At 50.9% G+C, this 15227-nt stretch overlaps 1 protein-coding gene and 1 long non-coding RNA gene across 3 annotated transcripts in view; both read right to left on the reverse strand.

Annotated features, from left to right (window-relative positions):
* Positions 1-7562, reverse strand: part of LOC134433150 (butyrophilin subfamily 2 member A1-like) — a 28254-nt gene extending 20692 nt beyond the window's left edge. The window contains exons 1-2 of the mRNA XM_063182031.1: positions 7493-7562; positions 3283-3582 (exon numbers count right to left, since the gene is read on the reverse strand). Coding sequence (XP_063038101.1) covers positions 3283-3582; positions 7493-7562 — 370 coding nt within the window. The remainder of the gene's footprint in view (positions 1-3282; positions 3583-7492) is intronic.
* Positions 7563-10764: 3202 nt separating this feature from the next.
* LOC134433151 (uncharacterized) lies at positions 10765-12726 on the reverse strand. 2 transcript variants are annotated; one of them, XR_010031498.1, is made up of 4 exons: positions 12619-12726; positions 12572-12585; positions 11587-12325; positions 10805-11545 (listed from the first exon to the last, which is right to left on the reverse strand). It is a non-coding gene; the product is annotated as an uncharacterized LOC134433151 (long non-coding RNA). The 2 variants fall into 2 exon arrangements; XR_010031499.1 differs by having other exon boundaries at positions 10765-12325.
* Positions 12727-15227: the final 2501 nt, after the last annotated feature.

Raw genomic sequence — 15227 nt, forward strand, 5'->3', positions numbered from 1 at the left:
AAAAAACCACTGGAATTCCATTAAAAATTATTTATTCCATAAATAATTACATTATTTATGGAATTCCCATTTGTGGCCAAAAAATGGGAATTCTATAAATAATGTAATTATGGCAATAAACCCCAGGAATTCTGTAAAAAAAAATTGGGAATTATGACTAAAAACCCAGGAATTCCATCAGAAATTGGGAGATATGGCAAAAAACCCGAGAAATTACGTAAAAAATGGGAATTCTGTCAAAAAAAAAGGAATTCTGGAAAAAATGGGAATTATGGGAAAAATGGGAATTCCATTAAAAAATGGGAACTATGGCCAAAAAAAATCGGTAATTCTGTTACAAATGTTAGTTCCATTCCAAAATTGGAATTATGGCAAAAAATGGGAATTGTGGCCAAAAAAACCCCGGGAATTTCATTAAAAATGGGAATTCCATCCCAAACTGGGAATCCCATCCCAAACTGGGAATCCCATCCCAAACTGGGAATCCCATCCCAAACTGGGAATCCCATCCCAAACTGGGAATTCCAATCCCCAAACTGGGAATCCCATCCCAAACTGGGAATCGCATCCCAAACTGGGAATCCCATCCCAAACTGGGAATCCCATCCCAAACTGGGAATTCCAATCCCCAAACTGGGAATTTCATCCCAAACTGGGAATCCCATCCCAAACTGGGAATCCCAACCCAAACTGGGAATCCCATCCCAAACTGGGAATCGCATCCCAAACTGGGAATCCCATCCCAAACTGGGAATCCCATCCCAAACTGGGAATCCCAACCCAAACTGGGAATCCCATCCCAAACTGGGAATCCCAACCCCAACTGGGAATTCCAGCCATAAACTGGGAATCCCATCCCAAACTGGGAATTCCAACCCAAACTGGGAATCCCATCCCAAACTGGGAATCCCATCCCAAACTGGGAATCCCATCCCAAACTGGGAATTCCAATCCCCAAACTGGGAATCCCATCCCAAACTGGGAATCCCATCCCAAACTGGGAATTCCAACCCAAACTGGGAATTCCAACCCAAACTGGGAATCCCATCCCAAACTGGGAATTCCAATCCCCAAACTGGGAATCCCATCCCAAACTGGGAATTCCATCCCAAACTGGGAATCCCATCCCAAACTGGGAATTCCAACCCAAACTGGGAATCCCATCCCAAACTGGGAATTCCAACCCAAACTGGGAATCCCATCCCAAACTGGGAATCGCATCCCAAACTGGGAATCCCATCCCAAACTGGGAATTCCAATCCCCAAACTGGGAATCCCATCCCAAACTGGGAATTCCAACCCAAACTGGGAATCCCATCCCAAACTGGGAATTCCAATCCCCAAACTGGGAATCCCAACCCCAACTGGGAATCCCATCCCAAACTGGGAATCCCATCCCAAACTGGGAATCCCATCCCAAACTGGGAATTCCAGCCATAAACTGGGAATCCCATCCCAAACTGGGAATTCCAATCCCCAAACTGGGAATTTCATCCCAAACTGGGAATCCCATCCCAAACTGGGAATCCCATCCCAAACTGGGAATCGCATCCCAAACTGGGAATCCCATCCCAAACTGGGAATTCCAACCCAAACTGGGAATTCCATCCCAAACTGGGAATCCCATCCCAAACTGGGAATTCCAGCCATAAACTGGGAATCCCATCCCAAACTGGGAATTCCAATCTCCAAACTGGGAATTTCATCCCAAACTGGGAATCCCATCCCAAACTGGGAATCCCATCCCAAACTGGGAATCCCATCCCAAACTGGGAATTCCAGCCATAAACTGGGAATCCCATCCCAAACTGGGAATTCCAATCCCCAAACTGGGAATTTCATCCCAAACTGGGAATCCCATCCCAAACTGGGAATCCCATCCCAAACTGGGAATCCCAACCCCAACTGGGAATCCCATCCCAAACTGGGAATCCCATCCCAAACTGGGAATTCCAACCCAAACTGGGAATTCCATCCATAAACTGGGAATCCCATCCCACAGAAAACCATCCCAAACTGGGAATCCCATCCCAAACTGGGAATCCCATCCCAAACTGGGAATCCCATCCCAAACTGGGAATTCCATCCCGACTCCTCCCCCATCCCACAGAAAACCACCCCGCCCAATTTGGGACCTTCCCAAACCCCCAGAAAACCCCAGAAACTCCCAAAAACCTCCGGAAAATGCTGGAAAACCCAAGAAAAACCCAAGAAAATCCCAGAAAACTCTGGAAAGTCCCAAAAAACAACGGAAAATTTCCCCAAAACCTGAAAATCCCTGGAAAATCCCCCCAAAAATCTGGAAAACCGCAGAAAACCCAAGAAAACCCCAGAAAACCCCAGAAAACCCCAGAAAACTCTGGAAAACCTTGTAAACACTCAGGAAACCCCAGAATATGCCAGAAAAGCTCAGAAAACACCCAAAAAAACCTGGAAAACCCCAGAAAACACCAGAAAAGTGCAGGAACATTCAGAAAATTAAAAAAAAAAAAAAACAAACAAACATGGAAAACCCAAGAAAACCCCAGAAAATCCCAGAAAACGCTGGAAAATCCCAGAAAAGCCCAGAAAACCCCGGGAAACTCAAGAAAATCCCCAAAACCCCTGGAAGCCCGGAAAATCCAAGAAAACACTGGAAAATTCCAGAAAAAAAAAAAACAGAAAATCCCAGACAACACCGGAAAACCCCAAGAAAATCCCAGAAAATCCCAGAAAACCTCAGAAAATCCCAGAAAACCTCAGAAAATCCCAGAAAAGTCCAGAAAATCCCAGAAAACTCCAAAAAAAAGCACAAGAAAAGCCCAGAAAATCCCAGAAAATGCTGGAAAATCCCAGAAAACTAAAAAAAAACACCACAAGAAAACCCCAGAAAATGCTGGAAAATCCCAGAAAACTCCAAAAAACACAAGAAAAATCCAGAAAATCCCAGAAAACTCCAAAAAAACACAAGAAAAGCCCAGAAAATCCCAGAAAACCCAAAAAGCCGCTCCAGAAAACCCCACAAAATTACAAAAATACCCGAAAATCACCCAAAAAATCCCAAAACAGCCCAAACCCCGCTGGATTTTCCCACTGGGTGCAGAATTCCCGATTTCCCGGCCCCTCACCGGCGATGACCACGGCGGGTTCTGCAGCCGATCCCGCGCTGGAAACCCCAAGAAAACCCCAGAAAACCCCAGAAAATCCCAGAAAACCTACAAAATCACCCAAAAAACCCCCAAACCCCAAACCTCGCTGGATTTTCCCATTCCATGCAGAATTGCCGATATCCCGGCCCCTCACCGGCGATGACCACGGCGGACTCGGCGGCCGCTCCCGGTTCCGCTCCCAGGGCCCGGCAAACGGCGCCGGCGGTGCCGGAGCCCGGCCGGAGCAGCAGCGAGATCCCGGCGTTTTGGGCATTTTCCGAATGTGGGGAATGTTCGGGATCGCCGGGATTCTCCGCAGCCCCCGGGAGGTCCCGGGCGGCCCCGGAGCCCCAGAGCAGGCGCAGGTTCGGCTCCGGCGGCTCCGCCCGGCACCGCAGGCGGATCCCGGCCGGGCCCGGCGCCTCCAGCAGCAGCAGCGGCGGCCGGAGCGTCCCTGCAGGGAGGGGAGGGAAAATCGCGGAGGTGACGGGGGGAGAAAGAGGATTTGGGGGCAAAAATCTCCGATTTGGGTCAATATTCCCCAATTGATTTGGGTCAATGATCCCAGATTGATTGGGGTCAATATTCCCCAATTGATTTGGGTCAATGATCCCAGATTGATTGGGGTCAATATTCCCCAATTGATTTGGGTCAAGGATCCCAGATTGATCTGGATCAATATTCCCCAATTCATTTGGGTCAATGATCCCAGATTGATCTGGATCAATATTCCCCAATTCATTTGGGTCAATAATCCCTGATTGACTGGGATCAATAATCCTGAATTGACTGGGATCAATAATCCCCTGATTGACTGGGATCAATAATCCTGAATTGACTGGGATCAATATTGCCAAATTCATTTGGATCAATAATCCCGAACAGATTGGGGTAGATATTCCCAGGATTGATTTGGATCAATAATCCCTGATTGACTGGGATCACTAATCCCGAACTGATTGGGGTCAATATCCTGGGATTGATTGGGATCAATAATCCTGAATTGACTGGGATCAATAATCCCGAACTGATTTGGATCAATATTCCCAGGATTGATTTGGATCAATATTCCCTGACTGACTGGATCAATAATCCTGAATTGATTAGGATCAATAATCCCGAACTGATTTGGATCAATATTCCCAGGATTGATTTGGATCAATATTCCCCAGCTGATTGGAGTCAATAATCCCGAATTTATGTGGATTGAAGATCCTGAATTTATTTGGATTGATAACCCTGAATTGATCTGGATCAATATTCCCCAATTGATTGGGGTCAATGATCTCAGAGTGAGTGTGATCAATAATTTGGAATTGGCTGGTATCAATATTCCCAGATGGTTTGGGATCAATCGTCACGGATTGATTCGGGTCAATAATCCTGGAATTTATTTGGGTCAGTAATCCCAGATTGATTGGGATCAATAATCCTGAATTGATTGGCATCAATATTCCCAAATTGTTTGGTGTCAATATTCTCAAACTCATTGGGATCAATAATCCTGGGATTGATTTGGATCAATAATCCTGAATTTATTGCAGTCAATAATCCTAAATTGATCAGGGTCAATAATCCCTGATTGATTGGGGTCTATAATCCTGAATTGATTGGCATCAATATTCCCACATTCATTGGTATCAATATCCCAAATTGTTTGGGATCAATACTCCCAAATTGTTTGGGATCCATATTGTCAAATTGATTGGGATCAATAATCCTGAATTGATTTGGAGTAATAATCCCCAATTGATTTGGGTCAATAATCCCCAAATGATTTGGATCAATATTCTCAAATTCACTGGGATCAATAATCCCCAATTAATTGGGATCAATACTCCCTGATTGATTTGGGTCAATAATCATGGATTGATTTGGGTCAATAATCCGCAAATTGATTGGGGTCAATATCCTGGGATTGATTGGGATCAATAATCCCTGATTGACTGGGATCAATATCGCCAAATTTATTGGGATCAATATTCCCCAGCTGATTGGAGTCAATAATCCCGAATTTTTGTGGATTGAAGATCCTGAATTTATTTGGATTGATAACCCTGAATTGATCTGGATCAATAATCCCCAATTGATTGGGGTCAATATCCTGAATTGATTGCAGTCAGTATCCTGGGACTGATTGGGATCAATAATACCAGATTGATTTGGGTCAATAATTCTGAATTGATTGGGGTCAATAATCCCAGTTTGATTTGGGTCAATAATCCCCAATCCAATTTATTTGGATCAATAATCATGGATTGATTGGGATCAATATTCCCACATTCATTGGTATCAATATTCCCAAATTGTTCGGGGTCAATATTCTCAAATTCATTGGGACCAATGGTCTTGAATTTATTTGGATCAATCATCTCTGATTAATCAGGATCAATAATCCCAGATGGATTGGGGTCAATAATCCTGACTCGATTGAGATCAATAATCCCCAAATGATTTGGATCAATATTCCCAAATTCATTTGGATCAATAATCCCCAATTGATTGGGATCAATAATCCCGGATTGATTGGGGTCAGTAATTCAGAATTGATTGGTATCAATATTCTCAAATTGTTTGAGATCAATAATCCGGATTGATTGGGGTCAGTAATTCAGAATTGATTGGTATCAATATTCTCAAATTGTTTGAGATCAACAATCCCGGATTGATTGGGGTCAGTAATTCAGAATTGATTGGTATCAATATTCTCAAATTGTTTGGGATCAATAATCCCGGATTGATTGGGGTCAATGTTCCCCAACTGATTTGGGTCAATAATCATTGAATGATTGGGGTCAAAAACCCTGGGATTGATTGGGATCAATAATCCCAGATTGATTTGGATCAATAATCCTGGGATTGATTGGGATCAATAATCCTGGGATTGATTGGGATCAATAATCCCAGATCGATTTGGATCAATAATCCTGGGATTGATTGGGATCAATAATCCTGGGATTGATTGGGATCAATAATTCCAGATTGATTATTGATCCCAAACAATTGATTGGAATCGATATTCTGGGATTGATTGGGATCAATATCCCAGAATTCTTTCTGATCGATGTTCCCAAATTGATTGGGATCAATGTTCCCAAATATTTGGGGTTCAATATCCCGGCATTTCTGGGGTTCCAAATCCCAGGGTTTTGGGTTTTCCCATTCCCGGGATTTTTGGGGTTTCCCATTCCCGGGATTTTGGGGGTTCCCGGAGTTTTTGGGGTTTCTGTTTCCAGGGTTTTGGGGGTTTCTCATTCCTGGGATTTTTGGGTTTAACATTCCTGGGATTTTAGGATTTCCCATTCCCAGAGTTTTTGGGGTTTCCCATTCCCAGATTTTTAGAGTTCAGTATCCCAGAATTTTGGGTGTTCCCAGGGTTTTGGGGTTTCCCGTTCCCAGGGTTTTGGGGTTTCCCATTCCCAGGGTTATTGGGTTTAACGTCCCGGAGATTTTAGGATTTCCCATTCCCAGAGTTTTTGGGGTTTCCCATTCCCGAGATTTTTGGGGTTTCCTGTTCCCAGGATTTTTGGGGTTTTCAGTTCCTGGGATTCTGTGTTTCCCATTCCCTGGATTTTTGGGGGATTTCTCAGAGTTTTTGGGGTTCCATACCCCGGAATTTTTGGGGTTTCCCATTCCCAGCATTTTTGGGGTTTTCTGTTCCCGGGATTTTTGGGGTTCCATATCCCGGAGTTTTTGGGGTTTCTGTTTCCTGGGATTTTTGGGGTTCAGTATCCCAGAATTTATGGAGTTCCTGGGGTTTTTGGGGTTCCCCATTCCCGGAGTTTTTGGGGTTTCCCGTTCCCAGAGTTTTTGGGGTTTTTGGTTCCCAGGATTCTGTGTTTCCCATTCCCTGGATCTTTTGGGATTTCTCAGTTTTCAGGGTTCCATATCCCGGAGTTTTTGAGGTTTCCAATTCCCAGATTTTTTTTTTGAGTTTTCTGTTCCTGGGATTTTTTGGGGTTTTTTGTTCCCAGAACTTTTGGGATTCCATTTCCCGGGACTTTTGGGGTTTCCCATTCCCGGGATTTTTGGGGTTCCCGGAGTTTTTGGGGTTTCTGTTTCCAGGGTTTTTGGGGTTTCTCATTCCTGGGATTTTTGGGTTTAACATTCCTGGGATTTTAGGATTTCCCATTCCCAGAGGTTTTGGGGTTCAATATCCCGGAATTCTTTGAGATTCACATTCTGGGATTCTTTGGATTCAATATTCCCGAATTTTTGTGTTTCATATCTCGGGATTTTTGGGGTTCCTGGGGTTTTTTGGGGTTTCCCATTCCCAGAGTTCAGGATCCCCGTTGCCGGGACGGGATCACGGCTCTGTGGGGATTTGGATCCTGAATTGCCGATTCCCGATCCCACAAACTCACCGGTTATGGGACGGAGCACGGAGAGCGCCAGGAGCAGCAGCAGCAGCGGGGGCGGCGCTCCTGATCCCATTCCTGATCCCATTCCTGATCCCATTCCTGATCCCATTCCTGATCCTGATTCTGATCCCAATCCAATATCCCGATCCCAATCCCGATCCTGTTCCTGATCCTGATCCCAATCCCGATCCTATTCCTGATCCCAATGCTGATCCCAATCCTGATCCTGATCCTGATCCTGATCCAATCCCAATCCTGGTCCTGGTCCTGATCCTATTCCTGATCTTATTCTTGATCCCACTCCTGATCCTAATCCTATTCCTGATCCCAATCCCGGTCCTGATCCTATTCCTGATCCCAATTCCAATCCTAATCCCAATCCCAATTCTATTCCCAATCCCAATCCCTGATCCCAATCCTGATCCCAATCCTGATCCCAATCCTGATCCCAATCCTGATCCTGATCCTGATCCAATCCCAATCCTGGTCCTGGTCCTGATCCTATTCCTGATCCCAATCCCAATCCCAATTCTATTCCTGATCCCAATCCCAATCTAATCCCTGATCCTGGCCCCGGTCCTAATCCTGATCCCAATCCTGATCCCAATCCTGATCCTAATCCCAATTCTGATCCCAATCCAATCCCAATCCTGATCCTGATCCTGATCCCGATCTCGATCCTCTTCCTGATCCTGATCCTGATCCAATCTCAATCCCAATCCCTGATCCCAATCTAATCCCTAATCCCTGGTCCCAATCCCGATCCTGATCCAGTCCCAATCCCGATCCCAATCCCGATCCCAATGTCGGTGCTGATCCCGATCCCGATCCTGCAGGGAAGGAGAAATTCCAGGGTCAGGGTCTGGGATTGGGGTTGGGAACAGCGGGGAACGGGGTGGGGAGGGAAAAGGGGAAAAGGAAAAGGTGGAAAAGGGAAAAGGGAAAAGGGAAAAGGGAAAAGGGAAAAGGGAAAAGGGAAACGTTCCCAAAAATCCACTGGGATCCTGAAAATCCATCAGGATCCAGGGAAATATTCCCAAAAGCCCACCAGGATCCCAAAAGTCCTCTGGGATCTGCAGAAATATTCCCGAAAATCCACCGGGATTCCAAAATCCCCTGGGATCTGCAGAAATGTTCCCAAAAATCCACCAGGATCCCAAAAATCCCCTGGGATCTGCAGAAATGTTCCCGAAAATCCACCGGGATCCCAGAAATCCCCCCCGGATCCCGGCCCCACCTGCGGCCGCTCCCTCGGAGCCGCTCCCGGAACTTCGGCCCCGGAACGGCCGCGGATCCAAAGGGCAGCGGGAAACGGGAGGGACCGGAATTGTGGGGATTCAGGGGGTTTGGGGGATTTAGGGGGTTTGGGGGATTTGGGAAAAATGGAATTTGAGATTGGTGATTTGGCATTGGGGCATTTATGGAATTGGGGTTTGGGATTTGGGGGATTTGGGGGATTTGGGGGATTGGGATTTATGGGATTGATGGGATTTGAGATTTGGGATTTGGGGATTTGGGATTTGGGATTTGGGATTTATGGGATTGAGGATTGGGGGTTTGGGATTTGGGGGGATGTGGGGATTTTGGGGATTTGGGGGATTTGGGGGATTGGGATTTATGGGATTGGGATTTATAGGATTGATGGGATTTGAGATTGGTGATTTGGCAGTGGGGGCTTTATGGAATTGGGGTTTGGGATTTGGGGAATTTAGGGGATTTGGGGGATTTGGGGGATTGGGATTTATGGGATTGGGATTTATAGGATTGATGGGATTTGAGATTTGGGATTGGGGATTTGGGATTTATGGGATTTGGGATTTATGGGATTGAGGATTGGGGATTTGGGGATTTGGGGGATGTGGGGATTTGGGGGATTTGGGGGATTTGGGGGATTGGGATTTATGGGATTGGGATTTATAGGATTGATGGGATTTGAAATTTGGGATTTGGGGATTTGGGATTTATGGGATTGAGGATTGGGGATTTGGGGGATTGGGGATTTGGAGAATTTAGTTCCATTTGGGAATTTGGGGGGATTTTGGTGGATTTGCCTTAAAAAATTTCTGGGGGTTGGAGAAAAGAAGAGTCAGGATTTTTTTTTTCCAAGGAATTTTCTGGGATTTTGATGGAATTCAGCATAAGGGATTCCAGGATGAGAAAAAGTGGGAATGAGGGGATTTGGATGTTGGTTCAGTGAGAAAAAGTTGGGATTTTGATCCTCCAGATCCTTAAAACTATTTTAAAATTCCCAGAAAATTCCTTTAAAACACTTTAAAATTCTTTTAAAATCCCTTTAAACACCTTTAGAATTCCCTTTATGTTCCTTAAAAATTCTTTTAAATTCCTTTAAAATCCTTTTAAAAAACTTTAAAAGTCTTTTAAAAATCCCTTTTAAATGTCTTTAAAATTCCCTTTAAATTCCTTTTAAATTCTGTTTTAATTTCTTTAGTGCCTTTAAAAATCCTTTTAAAGGATTTTCATTGCCCTTTTATTCCCCATATTTTGCCAATTTCCCCATTTTCCCCCCAATTTTCCTGCCTTTTTCTTTCCTTCCCCTTTTCACCACTTTTCCAATTTTTCCCCATTTTCCCCCAAAATTCCCATCCCGCCCCTTTTCCCCAATTTTTCCATCCCCCCATTTTTCCCTTTTTCCCCATTTTCCCCAATTTCCCCCCCTTTCCCCCATGTTTTGCTCCAATTTTCCCACTATTTTCCAACTTTTCCCATTCCCCCCCATTTTTTCCCATTTTCCTCCAAAATTACAGTTTTCCAATTTTCCCCATTCCCCCCCCCAGTTTTCCCCATTTTTTCACAATTTTTTTTCAATTTTTCTCAATTTTCCCAATTTTCCCCATTTTTCCCAAAAATTCCAATTTTCCCTTTCCCCCCATTTTCCCCCATTTCCCCCCATTTCCCCCTTTTTCCTGATTTCCTCCCATTTTTCCCAATTTACCCCATTTCCCCCCCATTTTCCCCCAAAATTCCAATTTTCTCTTTTCCCCCCATTTTTTCCCCACTCCCCCCCCACTTTTCCCAAAAACTCCAATTTTCCCATTTTTTCACCATTCCCCCCATTCCCCCCCCCATTTTTCCCATTTTCTCCCAAAATTCCAATTTTCCCCTTTTATTCCCCATTTCCCCCCAATTTTCTGCCCCTCCCCCACCCACCAGACCCAAACAGGTAAAAAAAAAAGGACAAAAAAATAAAAAAAAAAAAGAAAGAAAGAGGCAAAAATCCAAAATCCGGGAATTTTATTGAATTCGGGATCCCCAGGTGTGCACAGGTAGCCCCAGGTGTGCCCAGGTGAGCCCAGGTGAGCCCAGGGAATGCCAGGGGTGCCCAGGTGTGCCCAGGTGTGCACAGGGAATGCCAGGGGTGCCCAGGTGTGCCCAGGTGTGCCCAGGTAACCCCAGGTGTGCACAGGTGTGCCCAGGTGTGCCCAGGTGAGCTCAGGTAGCCCCAGGTGTTCCCAGGGATCCCCAGGTGTGCCCAGGTGAGCCCAGGTAGCCCCAGGTGAGCACAGATGGGCACAGGTAATGCCAGGTGTGCCCAGGTAGCCCCAGGTAGCCTCAGGTGTGCACAGGTGAGTCCAGGTGAGCTCAGGTGTGCCCAGGTGTGCCCAGGTGAGCACAGGTAACCTCAAGTGACCCCAGGTGAGCACAGGGATTCCCAGGTGTGCCCAGGTGTGCCCACGTGAGCACAGGTAATGCCAGCTGAGCACAGGTAACCCAGGTGAGCCCAAGAGAGCTCAGGTGTGCCCAGGTGTGCCCAGGTAGCCCCAGGTGTGCCCAGGTGAGCACAGGTAACCCAGGTGAGTCCAAGAGAGCTCAGGTGTGACCAGGTGTGCCCAGGTAACCTCAAGTGACCCCGGGTGAGCACAGGGATTCCCAGGTGAGCTCAGGTGAGCTCAGGTGAGCACAGACAACTCCAGGTGTGGCTCTCTGCCCATCACCTCTCCAGGTGCTCCCAGCCCATCCCAGGTGTGCCCATCACCTGTCCAGGTGTACTGGACCCTCTCCGGGTGTGTCCTTAACCTCTCCAGGCGTGCCCTTCACCTGTCCAGGTGTCCTTGGCCCATCCCAGGTGTGCCCTTCACCTGTCCAGGTGTCCTTGGCCCATCCCAGGTGTGCCCTTCACCTGTCCAGGTGTCTCTACCCCATCTCCAGGTGTTTCCATCTCATTCCAGGTATTCCCAGCCCATCTCCAAATGTTCCCCTCACCTGTCCAGGTGTCCCTATTCCATGTCCAGGTGTTTCCCCCACCTGCCCAGGTGTTCTCCTAACCTGTCCAGGTGTCCCCACCTCACTCCTGGGGGACCTGGAGTCACCTGTGGGGCTCACCTGTCCCTCCTCACCTGTGGGGCTCACCTGGCCACTCTCACTGTCACCTGTGGTGCTCACCTGTCCCTCCTCACCTGTGGGGCTCACCTGGCCACTCCCCCACTCACCTGTTGGGCTCACCTGGCTGCTCCCACTTGTGGGGAATCCCTGACTGCTCTCACCTGTTGGGCTCACCTGTCCCTCCTGACCTGCAGAGCTCACCTGGCCACTCTCACCTGTGGGACTCACCTGGTCACTCCTTCCATCACCTGCAGAGCTCACCTGGCCGCTCTCACCTGCAGAGCTCACCTGGTCACTCCTTCCATCACCTGCAGAACTCACCTGGCCACTCTCACCTGTGGGACTCACCTGTTCCCCCTCACCTGCAGAGCTCACCTGGCTGCTCCCACCAGCAGAGCTCACCTGTCCCCCCTCACCTGTTGGGCTCACCTGGCCACTGCCCCGCTCACCTGTAGAGCTCACCTGGCCGCTCCCACTCTCATCCGCAGAGCTCACCTGTTCTCCCTCCTCACCGGTCGGGCTCATCTGTCCCCCCTCACCTGCAGAGCTCACCTGGCTGCTCCCACTTTCAGAGCTCACCTGTCCCCCCTCACCTGTTGGGCTCACCTGGCCGCTCCCACTTTCAGAGCTCACCTGTCCCCCCTCACCTGTTGGGCTCACCTGGCTGCTCCCACTTTCAGAGCTCACCTGTCCCCCCTCACCTGTTGGGCTCACCTGGCCGCTCCCACTTTCAGAGCTCACCTGTCCCCCCTCACCTGTTGGGCTCACCTGGCCACTCCCCCGCTCACCTGTAGAGCTCACCTGGCCGCTCCCACTCTCATCCGCAGAGCTCACCTGTTCTCCCTCCTCACCTGTCGGGCTCACCTGTCCCCCCTCCCCTGCAGAGCTCACCTGTCCGCTCCCACTCTCACCCGTCCCCCTCACCTGCCCGCCGTGCCGCAGCCACGCCTCCCCCAGGTACCCGAGCACCTGCCCAGGTGGGGCTCCGCCTCCCGGCCCGGGGGTGGAGCAGCCCCCGCAGCATCTCCAGCCCCGCCCCCCCCAAACCCCGCCAGGCGCGCGGCGGCGGCCCCGCCCCCTGACCTGGGCCCGCCCCCCGCCCCGCTGCGCATGCGCGGCGGTGCCAGGCGCGGAAGCGGCGGAAGGCGGGGTCGGAGCGCGCAGGCGCAGTCCAGGGGAAGGCGCCGGTGAGCAGCGCGAAGAGCAGCACGCCCAGCGCCCAGGCGTCCACGGGCGGCGCCAGGTGCGGCAGGTGCGGCTCCCCCGGGCGGGGCAGCAGCTCGGGGGCGGCGTAGGGGGCGTGGCCGGGGGCGGGGCGCACCTGCGCGCCCTGCACGCGCGTCAGGCCGAAGTCGGCGAGCTTGACCAGGCGGCACTCGGGGTCGAAGGCCAGCACGTTGTCCAGCTTGAGGTCCGCGTGCACCAGGGCGTGGCCGTGCAGGTAGCACAGCGCCGAGCACACCTGGGCGGCGCAGCGCTTCACCTGCGGCTCCGGCAGGCCCACCTGCGGGCGGGGACAGAGGTGGGGTCAGACCTGGGGGCACACCTGGGGACAGGTAACCTGTGAGGGACAGCGCTTCACCTGCGGCTCCAGGAGACCCACCTGCGGGCAGGGGACAGAGAAATGGGGGCACACCTGGGGGCACACCTGGGGACAGGTAACACACCTGGGGGCACACCCTGGGGGAACCTGTGAGGGACAGCGCTTCACCTGCGGCTCCGGCAGGCCCACCTGCGGGCGGGGACAGAGGTGGGGTCAGACCTGGGGGCACACCTGGGGACAGGTAACACACCTGGGGACAGGTAACAGAGATGGGGTCACACCTGGGGACAGGTGACACTCCTGGGGTCACACCTGGAGACACACCTGGGGACACACCTGGAGACAGGTAACACAGTTGGGGTCACTAGAGATGGGGGTCACACCTGGAGACACACCTGCAGACAGGTAACACACCTGGGGGCACACCTGGGCATGGGGAACACACCTGGGGGCACACCTAGGACAGGTAACACAGCTGGGGACAGGTAACAGAGATGGGGTCACACCTGGGGATGGGGGACACACCTGGGGGCACACCTGGGGACAGGTAACACAGCTATGAGGGGCAGCGCTTCACCTGCAGCTCTGGCAGGCCCACCTGCGGGCAGGGGACAGAGAGGGGGGCACACCTGGGGACAGGTAACACACCTGGGGGCACACCTGGGCATGGGGAACACACCTGGGGGCACACCTGGGGGCACACCTGGGGACAGGTAACACAGTTGGGGTCACCTAGAGATGGGAGTCACACCTGGGGACAGGTGACACACCTGGGGTCACACCTGAGCGTAGGGGACACAGCTGGGTTCACCTGGAGATGGGGGTCACACCTGGGGGCACACCTACGGACAGGTAACAGAGATGGGGTCACCTGGGGATGGGGGACACACCTGGGGGCACACCTGGGGACAGGTAACACACCTGGGAGAACCTGTGAGGGACAGCGCTTCACCTGCGGCTCCGGCAGGCCCACCTGCGGGTGGGGGACAGAGATGGGGTCACACCTGGGGGCACACCTGGGGACAGGTAACACACCTGGGGACAGGTAACAGAGATGGGGTCACACCTGGGGACAGGTGACACACCTGGGGTCACACCTGGAGACACACCTGGGGACACACCTGGGGACAGGTAATACGGTTGGGGTCACCTAGAGTTGGGGGTCACACCTGGGGGCACACCTGCAGACAGGTAACACAGCTGCAAGGGGCAATGCTTCACCTGCAGCTCCAGGAGACCCACCTGGGGACAGGTAACACAGCTGGGGTCACACCTGGCCGTGGGGGACACACCTGGGGTCACACCTGAGGTCACCACCTGGGGAGGGGAGGCACACCTGGGGATGGGGGGGACACACCTGGGGATGGGGGGGACACAGTTGGGGGGTCGCACCTGGGGAGAGGTAACACACCTGGGTCGCCTGGGTGGGGTCAGTTATTCACCTGCAGCTCCAGGAGACCCACCTGGGGATGGGGGACACACCTGGGGCACACCTATGGGGTCACTCAGTGGCACTGGGGACAGGAACACACCTGGGGACACACCTGGGGATGGGGGACCCACCTGGGGACACTCAGCTCTGTCACCCAGCCAGGGCTGTGTCACCTGAGAGGTCACCTGGGCACACCTGTCCTCCCACCCGGGTGCAAAACTGTTCCCTCTTCCCACTCACCTGTCACTCACCTCACACCTGTCCCCCACCTGTCCCTCACCTGTCTCACCTGTGACTCACCCCAGGTGTGAGCAGCCCGCACAGGTCCCCCGCAGGTGCGAGCTCCATCCCTCACCTGTGACTCACCTGTCCCTCACCTGTCTCACCTGTGTCTCACCTGTGACTCACCTGTCCCTCACCTG

This window comes from Melospiza melodia, unplaced genomic scaffold (genome assembly GCF_035770615.1).
Source record: "Melospiza melodia melodia isolate bMelMel2 unplaced genomic scaffold, bMelMel2.pri scaffold_145, whole genome shotgun sequence".
Classification (NCBI taxonomy): Eukaryota; Metazoa; Chordata; class Aves; order Passeriformes; family Passerellidae; genus Melospiza; species Melospiza melodia.